Source organism: Ischnura elegans, chromosome 11 (genome assembly GCF_921293095.1).
Source record: "Ischnura elegans chromosome 11, ioIscEleg1.1, whole genome shotgun sequence".
Classification (NCBI taxonomy): domain Eukaryota; kingdom Metazoa; phylum Arthropoda; class Insecta; order Odonata; family Coenagrionidae; genus Ischnura; species Ischnura elegans.
The window spans coordinates 47,824,897-47,839,986 of record NC_060256.1 but is presented as its reverse complement, the minus strand read 5'-3'; the positions used below and the strand labels follow the sequence as shown (position 1 = coordinate 47,839,986).

Sequence of the window (15,090 nt, the reverse complement as noted above, 5' to 3'; positions counted from 1 at the left end):
CCAACAAGAAATCTGGGAGAATTTTGTGCCTGAGAGTTACGATTAATTCGAACCTATCGTGGGGAACACACATAAGAAATATTCCTGTCAGAGCCCTGAAGGATTATTAAGCCTAAGCTAAGGTTTGTAAAGCATATTGTGGGAAGATTTTCGGATGGAAGAGTAAGACAGAGGTGCTATTTTGCACTCGACCGACTAGGGGCGGATCCAGGATTTCTTTCGGGGGTGGGCACAAGCAAGGCCGTATCCAGGATTTTGCTCTGGGGGGGGGGGGGGGGCACAAGGATACCTCGTAATACAAAACGAACGCAATGATTATGAACCGTATACAAAAATCTTGCATATTTTTTAAGGATCTGGGGGGGGCAGGTGCCCTCGTACCCCCCCCCTTGATCCGCCTATGCGACCGACCACTCCTTGAATATGCAGTGAGCATATGAAAGCCGGCGCAGGGAGACTTTGCAAACTTAATAAATTACAAAGGAAAGCTGCGCGATTAGTCAAAAACTGTTACCACCCTCAAGTGTTCAATGCGGCTCGCAGGGGTAATTATTCCTAATCTGACGAATAGCGAGGCTATAAGAAAAATAGCTCTTTAGGAAGAAAAAAATTAGAGAGTACGTCACAGTTTACACAATCTCATTCTCACTACTAATGTTTCAGTAATTGATAGGACTTCATTCACAAAAAAAAAAACAATATTTTGGGAAATCTATCACGTTTCTGTCTTCGGTGAATAATGATCCCATCACACCTTGAATATGGACTCTAGCCCAGAGAGACTTAATTCGTAAATTGAATAAAATGCAAAGGAAAGCTGCGCGATTTGCAAAAAAAAGAAACCGCTACGGGCGCACAGAAGGGGCTACAAGGACGTTAAAGGAATTATGGGCTGGGGTCGCTAGAGACTCGGATGCTGCGCGCTAGGCTAAGATTGCTTGAGCAAAACGAGTAAGATGGCCTCAATACATTTTTTTTAAATACTTAATTTTAATAGATAACCGTAACGAATTACCGTTTTTGATAACTAAAATCACGTTTTCAACATCAAAAATTCCAAAAATCCCCCAACCTCACCTTACCCCGGAGTGTTTACCAGGGGCGCAGCTAGGAATTAAGTCTAGGGGGGGGGGGGTTAGGCGCAACTAATACTGAAGGATCTGGGGGGATACAGGATACCCGCGATGCTAAGCGGTAGGTGCGGGAGCCATCCCACAGAAAATTTTTAAGACAAATGGTTCCAAATGGTGAGTTCTACAGCTGTGTGAATAGTTCGATTCTTTATTTGTTAGTAATCCATCCCGCTAATATTAATTTCAAAATTTGTCACATTAAAATATTTGCATAAAAGAAATTTCTCTCAGGTCTGGGGGGGGGGGGATTATCCCCTAAAACCCTACCCCTCGCTCCGCCACTGGTGAAGGAACCCCGGAAGGACCACGAAATCTCTGGTACTAATCTGGCCCCTCTTAATCTTGATTCCCTAAGCTAGTAAGTCTAAAGGAAAACCCGGCCCTGTTGATATCTTTGTAAAAGCGAGCAAACATGTTCTCTATATCCACACAAAATTAGCATATAATAGAGAGTTTCCGCTTGTTCATTCGTGTTTCACCACACTTCATATTTCGCTCAACAGAGCAACCTTTTACCCTCTTCTATCTTGCGTGAAATTATTCACGATCCACCTTCGAGCACGTGTTACCGCCGAGGTCAACCGCAACACCTTTGATGCTTTTAAACCGATCTTGTCAGTCTCTCGATCATTATGACACAATGAGGATAGAATTTCTTTTCATCGCTTACCAGTATGCACAGTCACATTGACTCAAATTTTACGCAATACCGGGACCGGATTGAGATACGAAAAAATATCATTTTCCACTCAAGAGTTTACTCTCCTCTTCGAACATAACTAGCGCTGCCCTTGGCCTTTGCACGCAACAATTGAAGTCACCTCGCAACGCGTGCACGGTCTAAGCCGCGGGCTGCGGTAAGCGACAGTCTAGGCGTCCAATTTCGTCTCCCGGGAGACGAGAGTTATTTACGCAACGCATCGTTCTTTCAGCGCCATTCTACTTTTCTCGTTCTGGCGGGAACCACACGACGAGCTGGGGAATAAAATATTGGTTACAGTCGGCTACTCAAGTCCCCTCTTTTCTTCAGGTCACGGTGATCCAGTCTATACTCGCTCTCCATCCGGATTGCATGGCCTATACTCGTGTAATTAAGTGAAACGATGAAAAAAATATACGTAAGAGTGGGATTGTGAAAGGATGGATACCACGCGAGGGAAAGTTTAAAAAAAAATGTATATGATTTCCCATCCCAGAACCCAAGGTTGTCCCGAGAGATCGTAATAGTCTCAGTGGGAAGTGTCTGCTCCATAAGAAAACGCGACGTAGGCTTTTTTAAGCTTCAAGAAAGTAAGTTGGAATCAATCCAACGTATACAGCAAGGATCGACGTTGGACTAAGAGATTAATGTAGATAATGCATAATGTTTTGAATATCTTTCTTTGGTATGTCAGCCCAAATGGTGAAATCCTCGCCTGCTAATTCTGAGGTCGCGGGTTCGAGTACCATAGGTTTGTCTAAAATTGTACTGGTCAAGTCCAGTGGAGGGTATTGGGGGAAGGGTTACAGGAGCCATGAACTCCCCTCCAAATTTTATTAAAATTCTTTAATTTTTATTAGTTCAATAGTTTTTGTATCCTTGTAAAGAAGCGAAGGAATTGTATATTCTGGATAATGTTACTGACCTCTAAGAAAAACTTGGATGGGAATCTCTGTCAGACCGTGGGGAGAAAATTATACCAAACCTATTGCGTAAATTCAAGAACAGTTTCTTTTCCCACGAAGTTAGCCATATCTTGCGAACGCCAACATACTACGGTATATCAGACCATAAAAATATGCACAATTAAATTTAAAAAATAATAAATAAACATAATTTGCGCTATTTACAGTCCCGGTAGAAAATTAGTCCGCAACAAATGAATTCCGTTACTCTACAGAATTTAATATCATCAGTCAGTCAACGCCATCGATTAAATTGACCGTCTCCCATTTCGCTAATTGCGTTGGTATGTTTATTTCTAAGCCTGGGTTAACAGCAAAAAATGGAAACATTTTAAAAATGTCATTTTGATACGGAAAGCTAAGGTGGTATTAAGGGCAGTGGGCTGGAGGAGTGGCCGGCCCCCACTGGAATGTTGGGGTTGGTCAGGTGGCGAGATATCGCTCGTTCAAGGCTTTCGACAGGGCGGCGGGCCTCTAATCGACCACTCGAACGCTGTGTGTAGGGTCTCGTTTTCTGATAGTATGTCGTAGAGGCGGTATGGGAGAACCGTACAATGTATTGAGCCCGAATGGGCTTGTTCTTTGTTGTTGATTTCAATAGAGCTTGATAAATATACAGACCCGATTTTTTCAACAGTTTTCACAGTGGTCTGAAATCGGAAAATGCCGGACAAAAGCCAAAAATATCTTTTTTTTTAGATAGAGACTTAAAAATTAGCGTAAATTATATAAAGTTCCCACGTCAATGATCATATTTGCCCCGTTCTTACCACTATCTTGTACAGACCGCTTTTGAAGCACCAAATTTATAAACTAGATTTACGTGCTATCTATCAACAAACTTATTTACAATTCTTGTAACCAGGGGGACAACAACCGAAGAATATTTTTGCTCAATCCTCAGCATATTTAATTTTAAGTCACGGAAGGTGTCAGAAAGAGTTTAGGAAACCCCTTACCCTTAAGGAGATCCCTGAGTTCCACAAGGCTTTCCTTGACCCTGTCGGGCGTCTCCCTTAGTTCCTTCCTCGCCCGCTCGGCGTACACGTCGTCAAGGTCCTCCAGCTCGAAGCGGAGGACGAAGTCCCCCAACGTAATGGACGGAGGTTCCGTCATGCCGGAGAGCATCTTGGTCCCCTGCATCTTAACAGCACCTGAGGAAATACGAGGAGAAAAAAAGTGTAAATAATTAGCAACAAAGTTAAGAAAATCAATTCAACGGTTATGGGAAGTTAATGAGAGAGAGGGAGACCAAAGAACACACAAGTTTAACTGAATAGCGAAATTTACGAATAATATTTTTTAATTCCATAAGGATATGTTCCTAAAAGTAAGATCTTAAAATATTCCAAGCAACACTATGAAGAGTAAAATTCGAACCGGACTGTAAAATAAAATAGCAATAAGTAGGTCTGAAACAATCTGAAACGGATGATATTGCGTAATCGTATAGTTGATACTCGCTCAAAGCTCTCGTTTAAATAAGCTCAAAGATTAATTGTTGCGGACAATTAAAATCGCACATTTTTGCCCAACCATAATTATTTAATGTTCTTACAAATTTAGAGTATTAAATAAAGTGACGAAAAGGCTAGATAAAAAAGAAAAATCGTTTCCATGGTACCTGCAAAGTACATTCAATAACATGTTTACGCTGCCATAGCTAAGTAACTAAGGAGTTGCGACCACATGTTTATAGCAAAAAATGCATAAAATTGTCTCCCCTACCACCTCCTGAAGTATTGCAGATTTCTCCTGAAAAACCCAGTATATAGCATAATCAATTGCTGAATCTTGTATTTTTCATTTGGCACGATTCACCAGTTAAGCGAAAAATAGACAGTCACAAGAAAAAAGCTACTAAATAGATAAGATGTCAGCGGCACGCTTTGAAAGGCAAAGAAATCTACAACCACATTTACGATCCAGCCCGCATTTCTGTATCTCGATTTCCTATTCAATTATGATCGAATGCGTCAGCTGAAATTAAAATTTCAATGAGTTTGTTTCAACAGTTGCACAATCAACGCATCACCAAGGTCTATTGAGAAAAGAAACAACGCCGCAGCTACTGCAGTTAACGATGGGAAAAAAATCAAAATATAAATTAATTTACCATGGCATAAAATCTCATATATTGCATGGCAAATATAATTTGAGGTATTTAATGTATAATTACCTGGCCACTATAATATGGAAACACTGCTGTATGAGGTTATCCGTCAAAAATGAAATACACCTGTTACAAAATAAATCATAAACGAAAAAATTGACTCGTCAGAATTCTTACTCATAAATGCCTTTCCTAACTACACTTAAGTGAGAACAAAGGCTTCATTTAACCCGAAAGTATGCTTGATAAAATAACACTTTCAAGGTTGATAAAAATCGATGTTACTACAGGTGAGCATAAACAAATGAATAAGAGGCAGCGCCAGTAAATTATAAATATTTTAAAATAACTTTCCTAACCCCTCAGGTTGGTATTTTAGTGTTTTCCTGGTGGTCAATGTCAATTCTGAATTAGGTCGAGTAAGAGTGGTTTTAATACCGACTAAAGACAATAAAAATAAGTGATTTTAATATGACATGATTAAAGACGAATGAGTTATATAATTCTTCCTGCGTATAAAATAATAATTCGAGGAAAAACTCGTCGGATGACACAAAAAAGGAGTTCGGTATAGCGATAAAAGATAGAGGAAAGGGTAAAATTTTGACTTTAACACCCAAAACCCCTGCAAAGTTAGGGCAAAACCTAGTACTAGGACCCAAAAAACCAACAATCATTTGAAGGAATTTCGTGCCCATGGTGACAGAGAACTCGTGATTCATTGTGCATATTAAACTGGGGGTTAACTTTTATTGTCTGACGTCATTGATTTGCCCAAATAAGGGCACTGTTTTGGAAGCCTGGGAATAAGTACCTCACTGAAATAACTCACTTTCACGGAAACGGTTCATTTATATCACCTTGTTGCCTTGAGAAATCAATGTCTCATTGAACGATTCATATAGAGATACAACAGCTCTCCGCATGTAGGATTCATTCGGAAATACTCCATACAATTCAAGGGAAAACGTTGGTACATCAGCAGGAGAGATAGGAGGGTGCGAGAGTAATACGATACGTAAGGGAGAATTATCTCAGTCGACCAGGAGCAGCTGCATGCAACAATGATGAAGGCTCGCTTATCAGAAACGTTGCCACGGGAGACATCCACGCCTGACTCCATCACAACAGCGGCAATAATACCATAGATTAAAGAACACTCATAGAGAGGGGGATGCAAATGTTATGCCTCGTTCACAGCCTAACTTCACCTACTTAACGCAGCGTTTTAGTTGATAACCTGAAAAGTCATAAGTAATAAGTCGCGAAAAAATCAAAATAAGTCCAGTCGGACGATATTAAAACGTCCTCTAACGTGCGCCTGTCAGCTGGAGTTGAGAATTCGAGTCGTCGGAATTATTTTGACGAAACCATTGAGTCATTGAACCCAACAAGAAATTAAGATAGAATTAGCTGAGAAATTATCTCAGCGTTCATCTATCCAAGACTAATTTACCATCGCTAATTAAATCTTCACGCGTACAACACTATCCTCTCCACGTGTTTGTTGAAACTTCATTAAAAGATGCTAACTCTTCAGGTGCAAGGTCACTTAGCGCTACAGTAGGAAGAACTTAGTAATCATCCCACTTATTGTAATTGAAAGTGAACGCAGGTGAATCTGATCTTGCCGAAGTTTATTATCAAATTTTTTGACGCTTAAAAAAATATTTCAACAGGTAAAGGTGATAACGGGAGTTCAAATGTTTGTCATTCATAACCTGAAGATTAAAAAAAGAACACGGGCTATAATAAAAATAGCTTTTAGAGTAAACTATTAGAAAGTAAGTCACAGTTTCAATAATAGCATTTCCATTACAATAATAGCATTTCCTCGTCCCCTTGCCGAACCCCCCCCCCCCCCCGACGACGCTCTTTCGGAGCAAAACCTTTTTTCTCCCGGAACATTGAAACCATCCACAGGTGAGTGAAACTTTGAGTGATTGCTTATTGAGTGCAAGTGTTTCTACGGATCACTGGCTGTCTTTAACAGGCCCATCCTGTGAAGATTCCCGGTTTTTTGTGGAGCAAGAATCCTTAGCGGAGGTCCCTACAGCCCCCACAAAGGATCTTGTTGTGTATGTTTGTGTGAGTGATTGTGTGAGTGTGTGTGTGTTTTTTTTGGGCTTTCCGGTTGAGAGGCTGGTGTTTGGTCCCTGCGCGGAATTTCTCCCCCTTCCCGCACACCAACGCAGTTTTTTCGACTTGCAAGGTGGACGAGCAGGGAGAATTATACGGCCAATTGAGAAATTCCTTTTCTTTTCTTTAAAAGCATTCCCCTATGTAATATTTAATCCATTAACAGGACATAAGTAGTTGAATAAAACATTAATTTTGTAAAATCAATCATTTTCATTTCCTCGGTGAGCCATGGTGACCCGAATTATTTTAACTTTCCTTTTGGCCCTCTCTTTAAAAAGTTTCCCCATAATTGGTCTGTACAGTAATACAAATACGTAGAGGAAACTTCAGTAATAGTTCATACATAACTTTCCCCGGAGTTACCAATCTAGAAATACACTTTCCCGACGAAATATGTCTCGCAATTCCCCTCCAGGAGAGAGATGCCTGAAAGGTGAAAGTCCACTTGAAATGGAAGTAGCTACAGCTTCGTTCCGGGAACAAGAGACGCACAAGTGTTCGGTGGAGGGTAGGAAGCTGGTAAGTAACATTAGAGAGCTGCATTCTCCGTCGGCTATGAATGCATAGACACCTGAGTCGAAAAAAAACAAGTTCTTTGTGACGGAGAAAGTGAAATTGCTAGCGGACATACTATGTTGCCGACTCAACTCTTTCAGCTATGCGAAAACTTAACTATGGACGTTTCCTTCCAAGATTAACTTGCAGAATTACACCCAAGAGCAGTGGCGAAACCAGGATGGGGATAATTGTGGGGTGGCTAGGGGATAACATCCCTGCATTAGTGGGAGTAATAATAATACAATGATAAATAATTTTATTACTCCGCACACAAATTACATGACAATAGCGAAATTGAGTAATTGAGTCCGAACAAAATTACTATATTATCCTGTGTAAATTGGACACTCCAGGGAGATATGGGCATTTGGCCCCTTTAACCTTTCTGGATCCGCCACTACCCCAGAGCAATTACATCCACATAATACCCTGCGAGCCACCTATAGGGTGTTTGGCAGGGGGTGATCAATCACCAGCATGCAATTAAATTCCCACATGCACACCACACGGTACAAAAAACGTTACGCATACTAACATATTATACTACATTCATTCAAAGGCAAAACTTGCCGATTACTCATTAAGGCAATCTGCCAATTAAGCTATAACACACTAAACTTGTTATTAGAAACACTAAGAAAATTTATAAACATGCATTAAGGAATACATAAGTTAATAGGCTGCATTACAAATCAACTAACATATTTGCAAGTCCTAACGCTGCCGTTATAGTCTCTAATTGATCGTGGAAAAAGTTACAATCTATCTGTTCCACTGGTATTTATATTATCTGATCTACCGCAATCACTGGTGGCGCACAATGGTAATTCGAGAGATTTTTTATTTTTTATTTTAAGCATACCGGGACTAGCGACGGTGATAATTTTTACGGCAGTCATCCGCATCCTGGTGGAGGAGAATGATTTTTTTCTCTGTCGATTTTTCGCGTAATTTGAGAGATTGGGAATAAAAAAGGATATTTTTGCCTAGGTTTTTTTCCAGAAAGTTGGCAGCAAAATATAACAATTATGAAATAAAACTACTACCTAATTTATTCTTCAATTTCAGCCAACTGAAGAGGCAGCAGTGACAATACGAAGTTAGTTATAGGATGGTTAGAGCAAAGAACACTACCTTGATTTTTAGTCGTGAATCATGTCCTCGATTAAGCCAGAGCTGTTACATAAAGTTTTGTCAAAAATTCATACTCATAGCCATCTATTGAGAAAACTTGAATATATATTTCCATATGGAAATTTATATTATGAACCTGAGAACAATGGAAAAAATCATAAGTCTGCTTATTGAATACCTACTGTATTTTCATCAAAAGTGAGCGGGTGTGCAAAATAACAAGCCGATCCGACAATCGGAAGTGGGTAAAAAATCAATTGCAAGATTCCATCCAGGGGGACTGCATGGAGGAGGGCCAATTCCATCCTATAGAAGGCTGATTTCTGTTGCCACATCGGTCGCATTTTAATCGGTTTTCAAAAATGTCCGCGGCGCGGTGATGAACGCAATGCGATCCACTTTTTTTTCAATATTTTGCATTAAAATGTTTGGAAATGCGAGGAATATCATTGAAAAGTTATGAATTAGATAGATTACATCACCATGTGTATAAATTTCGGTTGACACCCCTAATTATGCCTTATTTCCCGGTGAAAAGTGGATCGATTTATCCGTCAGCGACGCGAGTCCTGATTTTTCTAAACCCATTTAAATGTGTGGTCGGTGAAAACACATTTAGCGGGCGACTTGAGGATCCTCTTATGTAATATTTGTGATTCCATCGACGAAACAGACCAAGCAAGTTAAGAAAAAGCGTATAAATATGGCGAACAACAACACTACTTCCCGTATAGAATCCAACCAAGGAGGTTGTAAATATCTGGAGGGGGCACCACTGGTTTCGAGCGTGGAGCGAAGTATGGCCGGAATGGAGGTGCTTGTGGTAGGACAAACCACGCCCACTTTGACCAAAACATTTAACAATCCCATAAGGGTCAATGCTTATACTATTTGGTGAAATTCTGTAACTCGTTAATACATTAAAATAAACTATGGAATGCACAATTTAAACCTTTTTTTCCTAATTCATTGGTAAGGTTCGCGAAGTTATGACTCAAACATCTTTTCCCAGGAAAAATTATCATCAATCACCACGGTTACGTTCTACAACCAGCACAGCTGAAAATAACATTTTACGAGAGTAAACTAGTCATTTACCTGGACTTATTATTTAGTTTTATTACAGCCAACGGAAATGTAACAATTGCAGTAATAAAGTACATTTTTAAGGATATCCCCACCGGTAAAGTGGCTTTCAGGACACAGACTTTATACATTAATATAAGTGTCGCGAATGATGGGAAAAATCCGATGAAAATCACCAGCGAAATACTAATGATTATGGTAGCATTTTCACTTAATGCACATCATTTTCAGAACTAAACTTAGCCATCTCAAAAAAGTGGCGTAGCCAAGGGGAGTATCCGGGGGGCCCGGACCGCCCCCCCCCCGGAATATAAAAACAAAATTATTTTCCTTCATAAAAGAAAACAAAATATTGAAAAATCAGGAATTTATTAAATGTTTCTTTAACAAATTAAGTTTTTTCGATTATGAAAGGGGATAAATTAGTTTAAAACTCATTACTTAGAGGCCGGTTTTTCAAAAAATTTCCCCCCTGGTTTTGGACCCCCCCCCCCCCTCCCCCCCGAACCAAATTCCTGCTGCTGCTGCTGATATTGCAGCTTAAGCACAACATAGAATTCCGCACGAGTCCTTGGGGCAAGGCCGCAGAGATGTTGTTCCACGCCCGACACAACAATGGTGTTAAGGTCAAGCCGGCCCCGGGCGGGCGAACCAATTCCTGCCCCGTGGGCTGTGAGAACGGCCTTTCACCGGCGCGATTCTTACGGAAAAACTCCCACCCGAACCGCGAGATAGATGGATATACTTAGAAGGGAATGAAAGTGAAAATTGGGGTCAGGTGTAAGTAACATCGGCAGACACAAGGCCAGACGAACGCATAAGAACGTTACCTATAAGATTTCCATATGCGCCGCCTTGCGACGCGTTATCGGACTCGAATGAGAGTAAGAAGTCTAAAACTAGGTTTTTACGCGTCGCAGCTGACCGCTATGTCGGCAGCCACTGAACTCGCAACAACAAAACATACCCTGAATTTTCACACGCCTCACGAGATTTAACCTCACCTATAATAGGCGGCTTTAGGGGGAGGGATAGGGGGGCACGTGCCCTCCTCCCCCAAACGCTTAGCATATAGACAACATTTTTAATACAATTATCATATCGTTCGTTTCGTTTCGCGTATCACGGAGCCTCAATAATTTAATTTCATATTATTAACTTTCATATTAAAATAAAGATAATAATTCAGTACAGTAAACGTTGTATCTTGCTTTTAATCTCAAGTATAAGAAGATCGTTTGTCTATCAGTCCCTTGTCCCCCCCAGAAAAAAATCCCGGATCCTCCCTTGAGACCTATCCCAACCAAACTTGAGGTATACATCTACATATTACGCTACAAGCCACCTACAGAAGTAATGAAACATAAAATATTTTGTAATTCCACATAAATGTAATACTTTACGACCTAGATTTCGAAGTGGATTGTCATCATCTAGTAAATTAAGTGGAATTACAAGGTATTTTATATTTCATCATCTCAAGTCGATTCCACGAAGTCACGACCGAGACGACGAATTACACCTACGCAGGCGTTTTGCAGGTTGTGAACCGACATCAACATGCACTTGAAGATTAAAAATAACTTCCACTAACATACCTACGCGTCACGTACGCTACATACGACACAAAATATATTACAGTGGAAACAGGATAATTCGAACTTCTTTAATTCGAAATATTCTTTAATTCAAGTATATCTCTTGGTTCCAAGCATAGTGTATTCAAACAATGCTATGACAACCGTGGATAATTCAAATTTCTATTTGGATAATAGGATTTTTGGTGTGTAAAATTAAGGTATGAATATTCTGTTAGTCAATAAAGTACGTATTCAATTTTTTTAATCTCTTTGGTTATAATGAATCTATAGCAGTGTATTAAGCAATGATATCTTGTGTAAACGTAGACGATTACGAGTTAAGTTGGTAGAGCACGGCAGTTCAGATGTTGCTGAGGAAATTTTAAGTTTAAAATAAAGAAGCTATAGTATGTACTTTATTTCGTAGATTTTTGAAATAAATACTCCTGTTTTAAGGTTACTTTAATCTTGTTAATAGGCGCTAATCAAAGTAATTACATTTCAAGAGCGTCAATTTAATAAAGAGTTTCGGTTGGAAATATTAATTTTACTGTTTTACTTATTCATTAAGAACTTCTTCAATTCGAATTTTTGGATAATTCGAAGTATTTAATTGTTCCCTTTATGTTCAAATTATCAAGTTCCACAGTATATACTCCTTAAGAAGACAACCGCATATGAAGATAGAGCATGCAAAACATGCCGATAGAAACACTAGGAAAATTCAGAAACCTTACATGCATTAAGGAATGCATTAGTTAGTAAGGTACACTAAAAGTCAACTAACCTATTTCTAAGTATTAAGACTGTATTTATAATCTCTTAACGATCCCGAAAAAATCGGCGTTCTTAATCTACCTGCTCAACGGTCTATCACTATTATTTTTTTCTATGACATGATCTAACGTAGAATGCTGAAGCTCGTAAGACACGGCTAGCTTCGTCAGAAAATAACTGCTCTTGTATTTACATATAAGGTTTAGTCTAGTTTTCAATCTACGGTCTGACATTGATTCCCATCCGAGTTGTTCTAAGAGGTCAGTAACACTAGCAACACGTAACGGCTTTTCACCTACCTGGCTGCTCTTTACCTGTTCACGTTCTAACTCCGTTGTTAAGCAACTAGGCACGGAGCTAGAGGGGGCTGCTTTAGGGGTATCAGCCCCCCCGAAATTATTTCCGTGTGACGATTGCCCGCGATACATATTCGCTGAGGACACTCGCCCAGGGGCATCTATGTGCTGACCGCACGTTTATCAAGGCAGTTGCATTTCATGTCGTGGCGTGGAATTGCAAGAATGCATGAACGAAATTAGAACAGGGGCTATTTTGCCATCTCACGTCCACGCATTCTCGCATGTGTTCCAGCCATTCATCGCTTTACACGACAAAATCTTGACTGCACCTTCGCACACACGTCATATTGTGCAAGTTCTATCGTTTTCAAAAGTATGTACACACCTAGGAGTCCCACTTAACTGAAGGGGCCGGGTCGTGAAAACTTATGAGGTTGGCACATAAAGCGACCTGCATCCCTCACTTGTGTGCCACCAAGAGCCGACGAGGACGGAGGTGGACACGACCTAGCTACCGAAGCCGGAGTCAAACTGCATTAGCATGAGCCCGATCAGAATTAAGATTAGAGGATTGAATGTACTCGGGTAACCCTCGTCCACAAACACGTTGAGCCGTCGCGTCGGAGTGTTTTCTTTCGGGCTCCGTGGCAGGTTTTTCCTATCTTTAGATACATATTTGGACTCACCGTTTATCTGTAACCAATTAATCTTACGGAGCCCGAAAGAAAACACTCCGACGGCTCAACGTGATTGTGGACGAGGGTTACCGAGTACATTCCATCCTCTAATCTTAATTCTGATTGGGCTCATGCTATTGCAGTTTGACTCCGGCCTCGGTAGCTAGGTCGCGTCCACCTCCGTCCTCGTCGGCTCTTGGTGGCATACGAGTGGGGGATGCATGAGGCAGGAGGGACGCTTCATGTGCCAACCTCACAAGTTTTCACGACCCAGCCCCATCAGTTAAGTGGGACTCATGGGTGTCTACATACTTTTGAAAACGATAGTACCTACTACGTGCCCCGTGTAAAACGGCCTTAAGATTGTTTAGACGTAGCTCTCCACTCAATTCTCCTATCAGCTAAACTTTTCACTCCAACGTATTTCTTCTCGATCACATATTTCTTTACCTGTTCCATATATTTTGTTCGAGGTCTTCCTTTTCCGTTCTTGCCACCCACTTGCCCCTCGACGATAGTCTTCAACGGTTATTCTCATTTCCCAGATTCGTGCACTGAAGGTTTCCCGCTACTGATGCCTTAAAACTATCCTATTGAAAAGGATTGTATACGATGATGAAGACAATCCTTTTCAATACGAGGATTTAAGGCATAAGTAATGGGAAAGCTTCAGTGTATGAATCCGAGAAAAAATAAGAATTACCGATAAGTAGTAATAGCATCATTTCGTTTGTATAGAAATCTGAAAAATCTGCTGCACCATTACATTGACTGCCTGACAACAAAATTCTTAATTTTCGAAACAAATATCCGACGGATTTCAGAAAAAAGGCCGATGGAAACCAAGCCATAAAAACTACGGACGTTTTGGAAAAAGAGCATTGACTATTAATTTCATTAAAATGAAAACAAAATATAAGTTTCATTTTTTGCTAAATTCACTAGATAGTAGAAGAATAATTTTTAAAGGATTTAATGACTTTGAAAGAAACGGATTCAAGTCAAAGTATTTAATCGATATAATTGCAATTTATGCACTATGGAGTGAAAACCATAATCACTTAATTGCAGGCCGAATGGAATTGAATGAAATATATTGCAATAAGTATATGAAATATTGGAATGAATACTTGTAATTTTCCACAATTATAAAATTTATTACGGCCTCAATTATTAATGTTACCACATTATCTCAAGGTACAAATAAATCAACAAGTTACATAACACATCACTTCAGCCTTTAAGATCATGCAGTAACATTGAAACCTAAGTCGTAAGAACTTTTATAGTCGTGGAAAAATGCAGGTGTTGATTTCAAAATGGAAAAATTCCACTCCACCACGCTTATATCTTCGGATTTTATTAATATACAAACATCAAAAGAAGATTTTCCTTCAAAATATTTTTTTAACTTGACTTTTATCCAAACTCTTATCCCCATTTATAGGTTATTGAAGCCAGCGGTTATACATCTACCCATCATTACACAAAACGAATTCCTGAGGTGGGATACTTTCAAATGTTTGTATCCAATTGATTTATTAATCGGTTTCAAGGGGAATTTTTTAAATATTCATTGACAAGAAAAATTTCTATGCTCACTGATTGCGCTATTGGAATAATAACATAATTCCTGCTCATAAGCCAACAATTAAATTTGAAATTGTTATCAGTGGCACGCTTCTCATCGGTTGAGAAATACTTCTCCAGGCAACCAGTGTTGCCATGACAATCCACCTCACGCTCCGAGTAATTAGATAAAAATTGACACAAATATAATTTCTCGCGAGAAAAAAATGACAATGAGAGCCTTCACAAAGCAGGGAATTCCAAGCATAGCGCATGGAGATTTAAGGATTTAAAAAAAAACTGAGCGCGTGTGAAGACAGCTGACAATAGAAAAAAGATTAATGTCGCGATTAGTCA

The 15,090-nt window shown here is 39.7% G+C and overlaps 1 protein-coding gene across 2 annotated transcripts in view; it reads right to left on the bottom strand.

The window, feature by feature from the left end:
• LOC124167932 (alpha-tocopherol transfer protein-like) overlaps positions 1–15,090 on the bottom strand; it is a 90,645-nt gene that overhangs the window by 13,424 nt on the left and 62,131 nt on the right. For both annotated transcript variants that reach the window (XM_046545997.1, XM_046545996.1), the window contains exon 2: positions 3,758–3,952. In XM_046545997.1, the coding sequence (XP_046401953.1) occupies positions 3,758–3,941 (184 nt within the window). In that variant the 5' untranslated portion in view covers positions 3,942–3,952. The remainder of the gene's footprint in view (positions 1–3,757; positions 3,953–15,090) is intronic.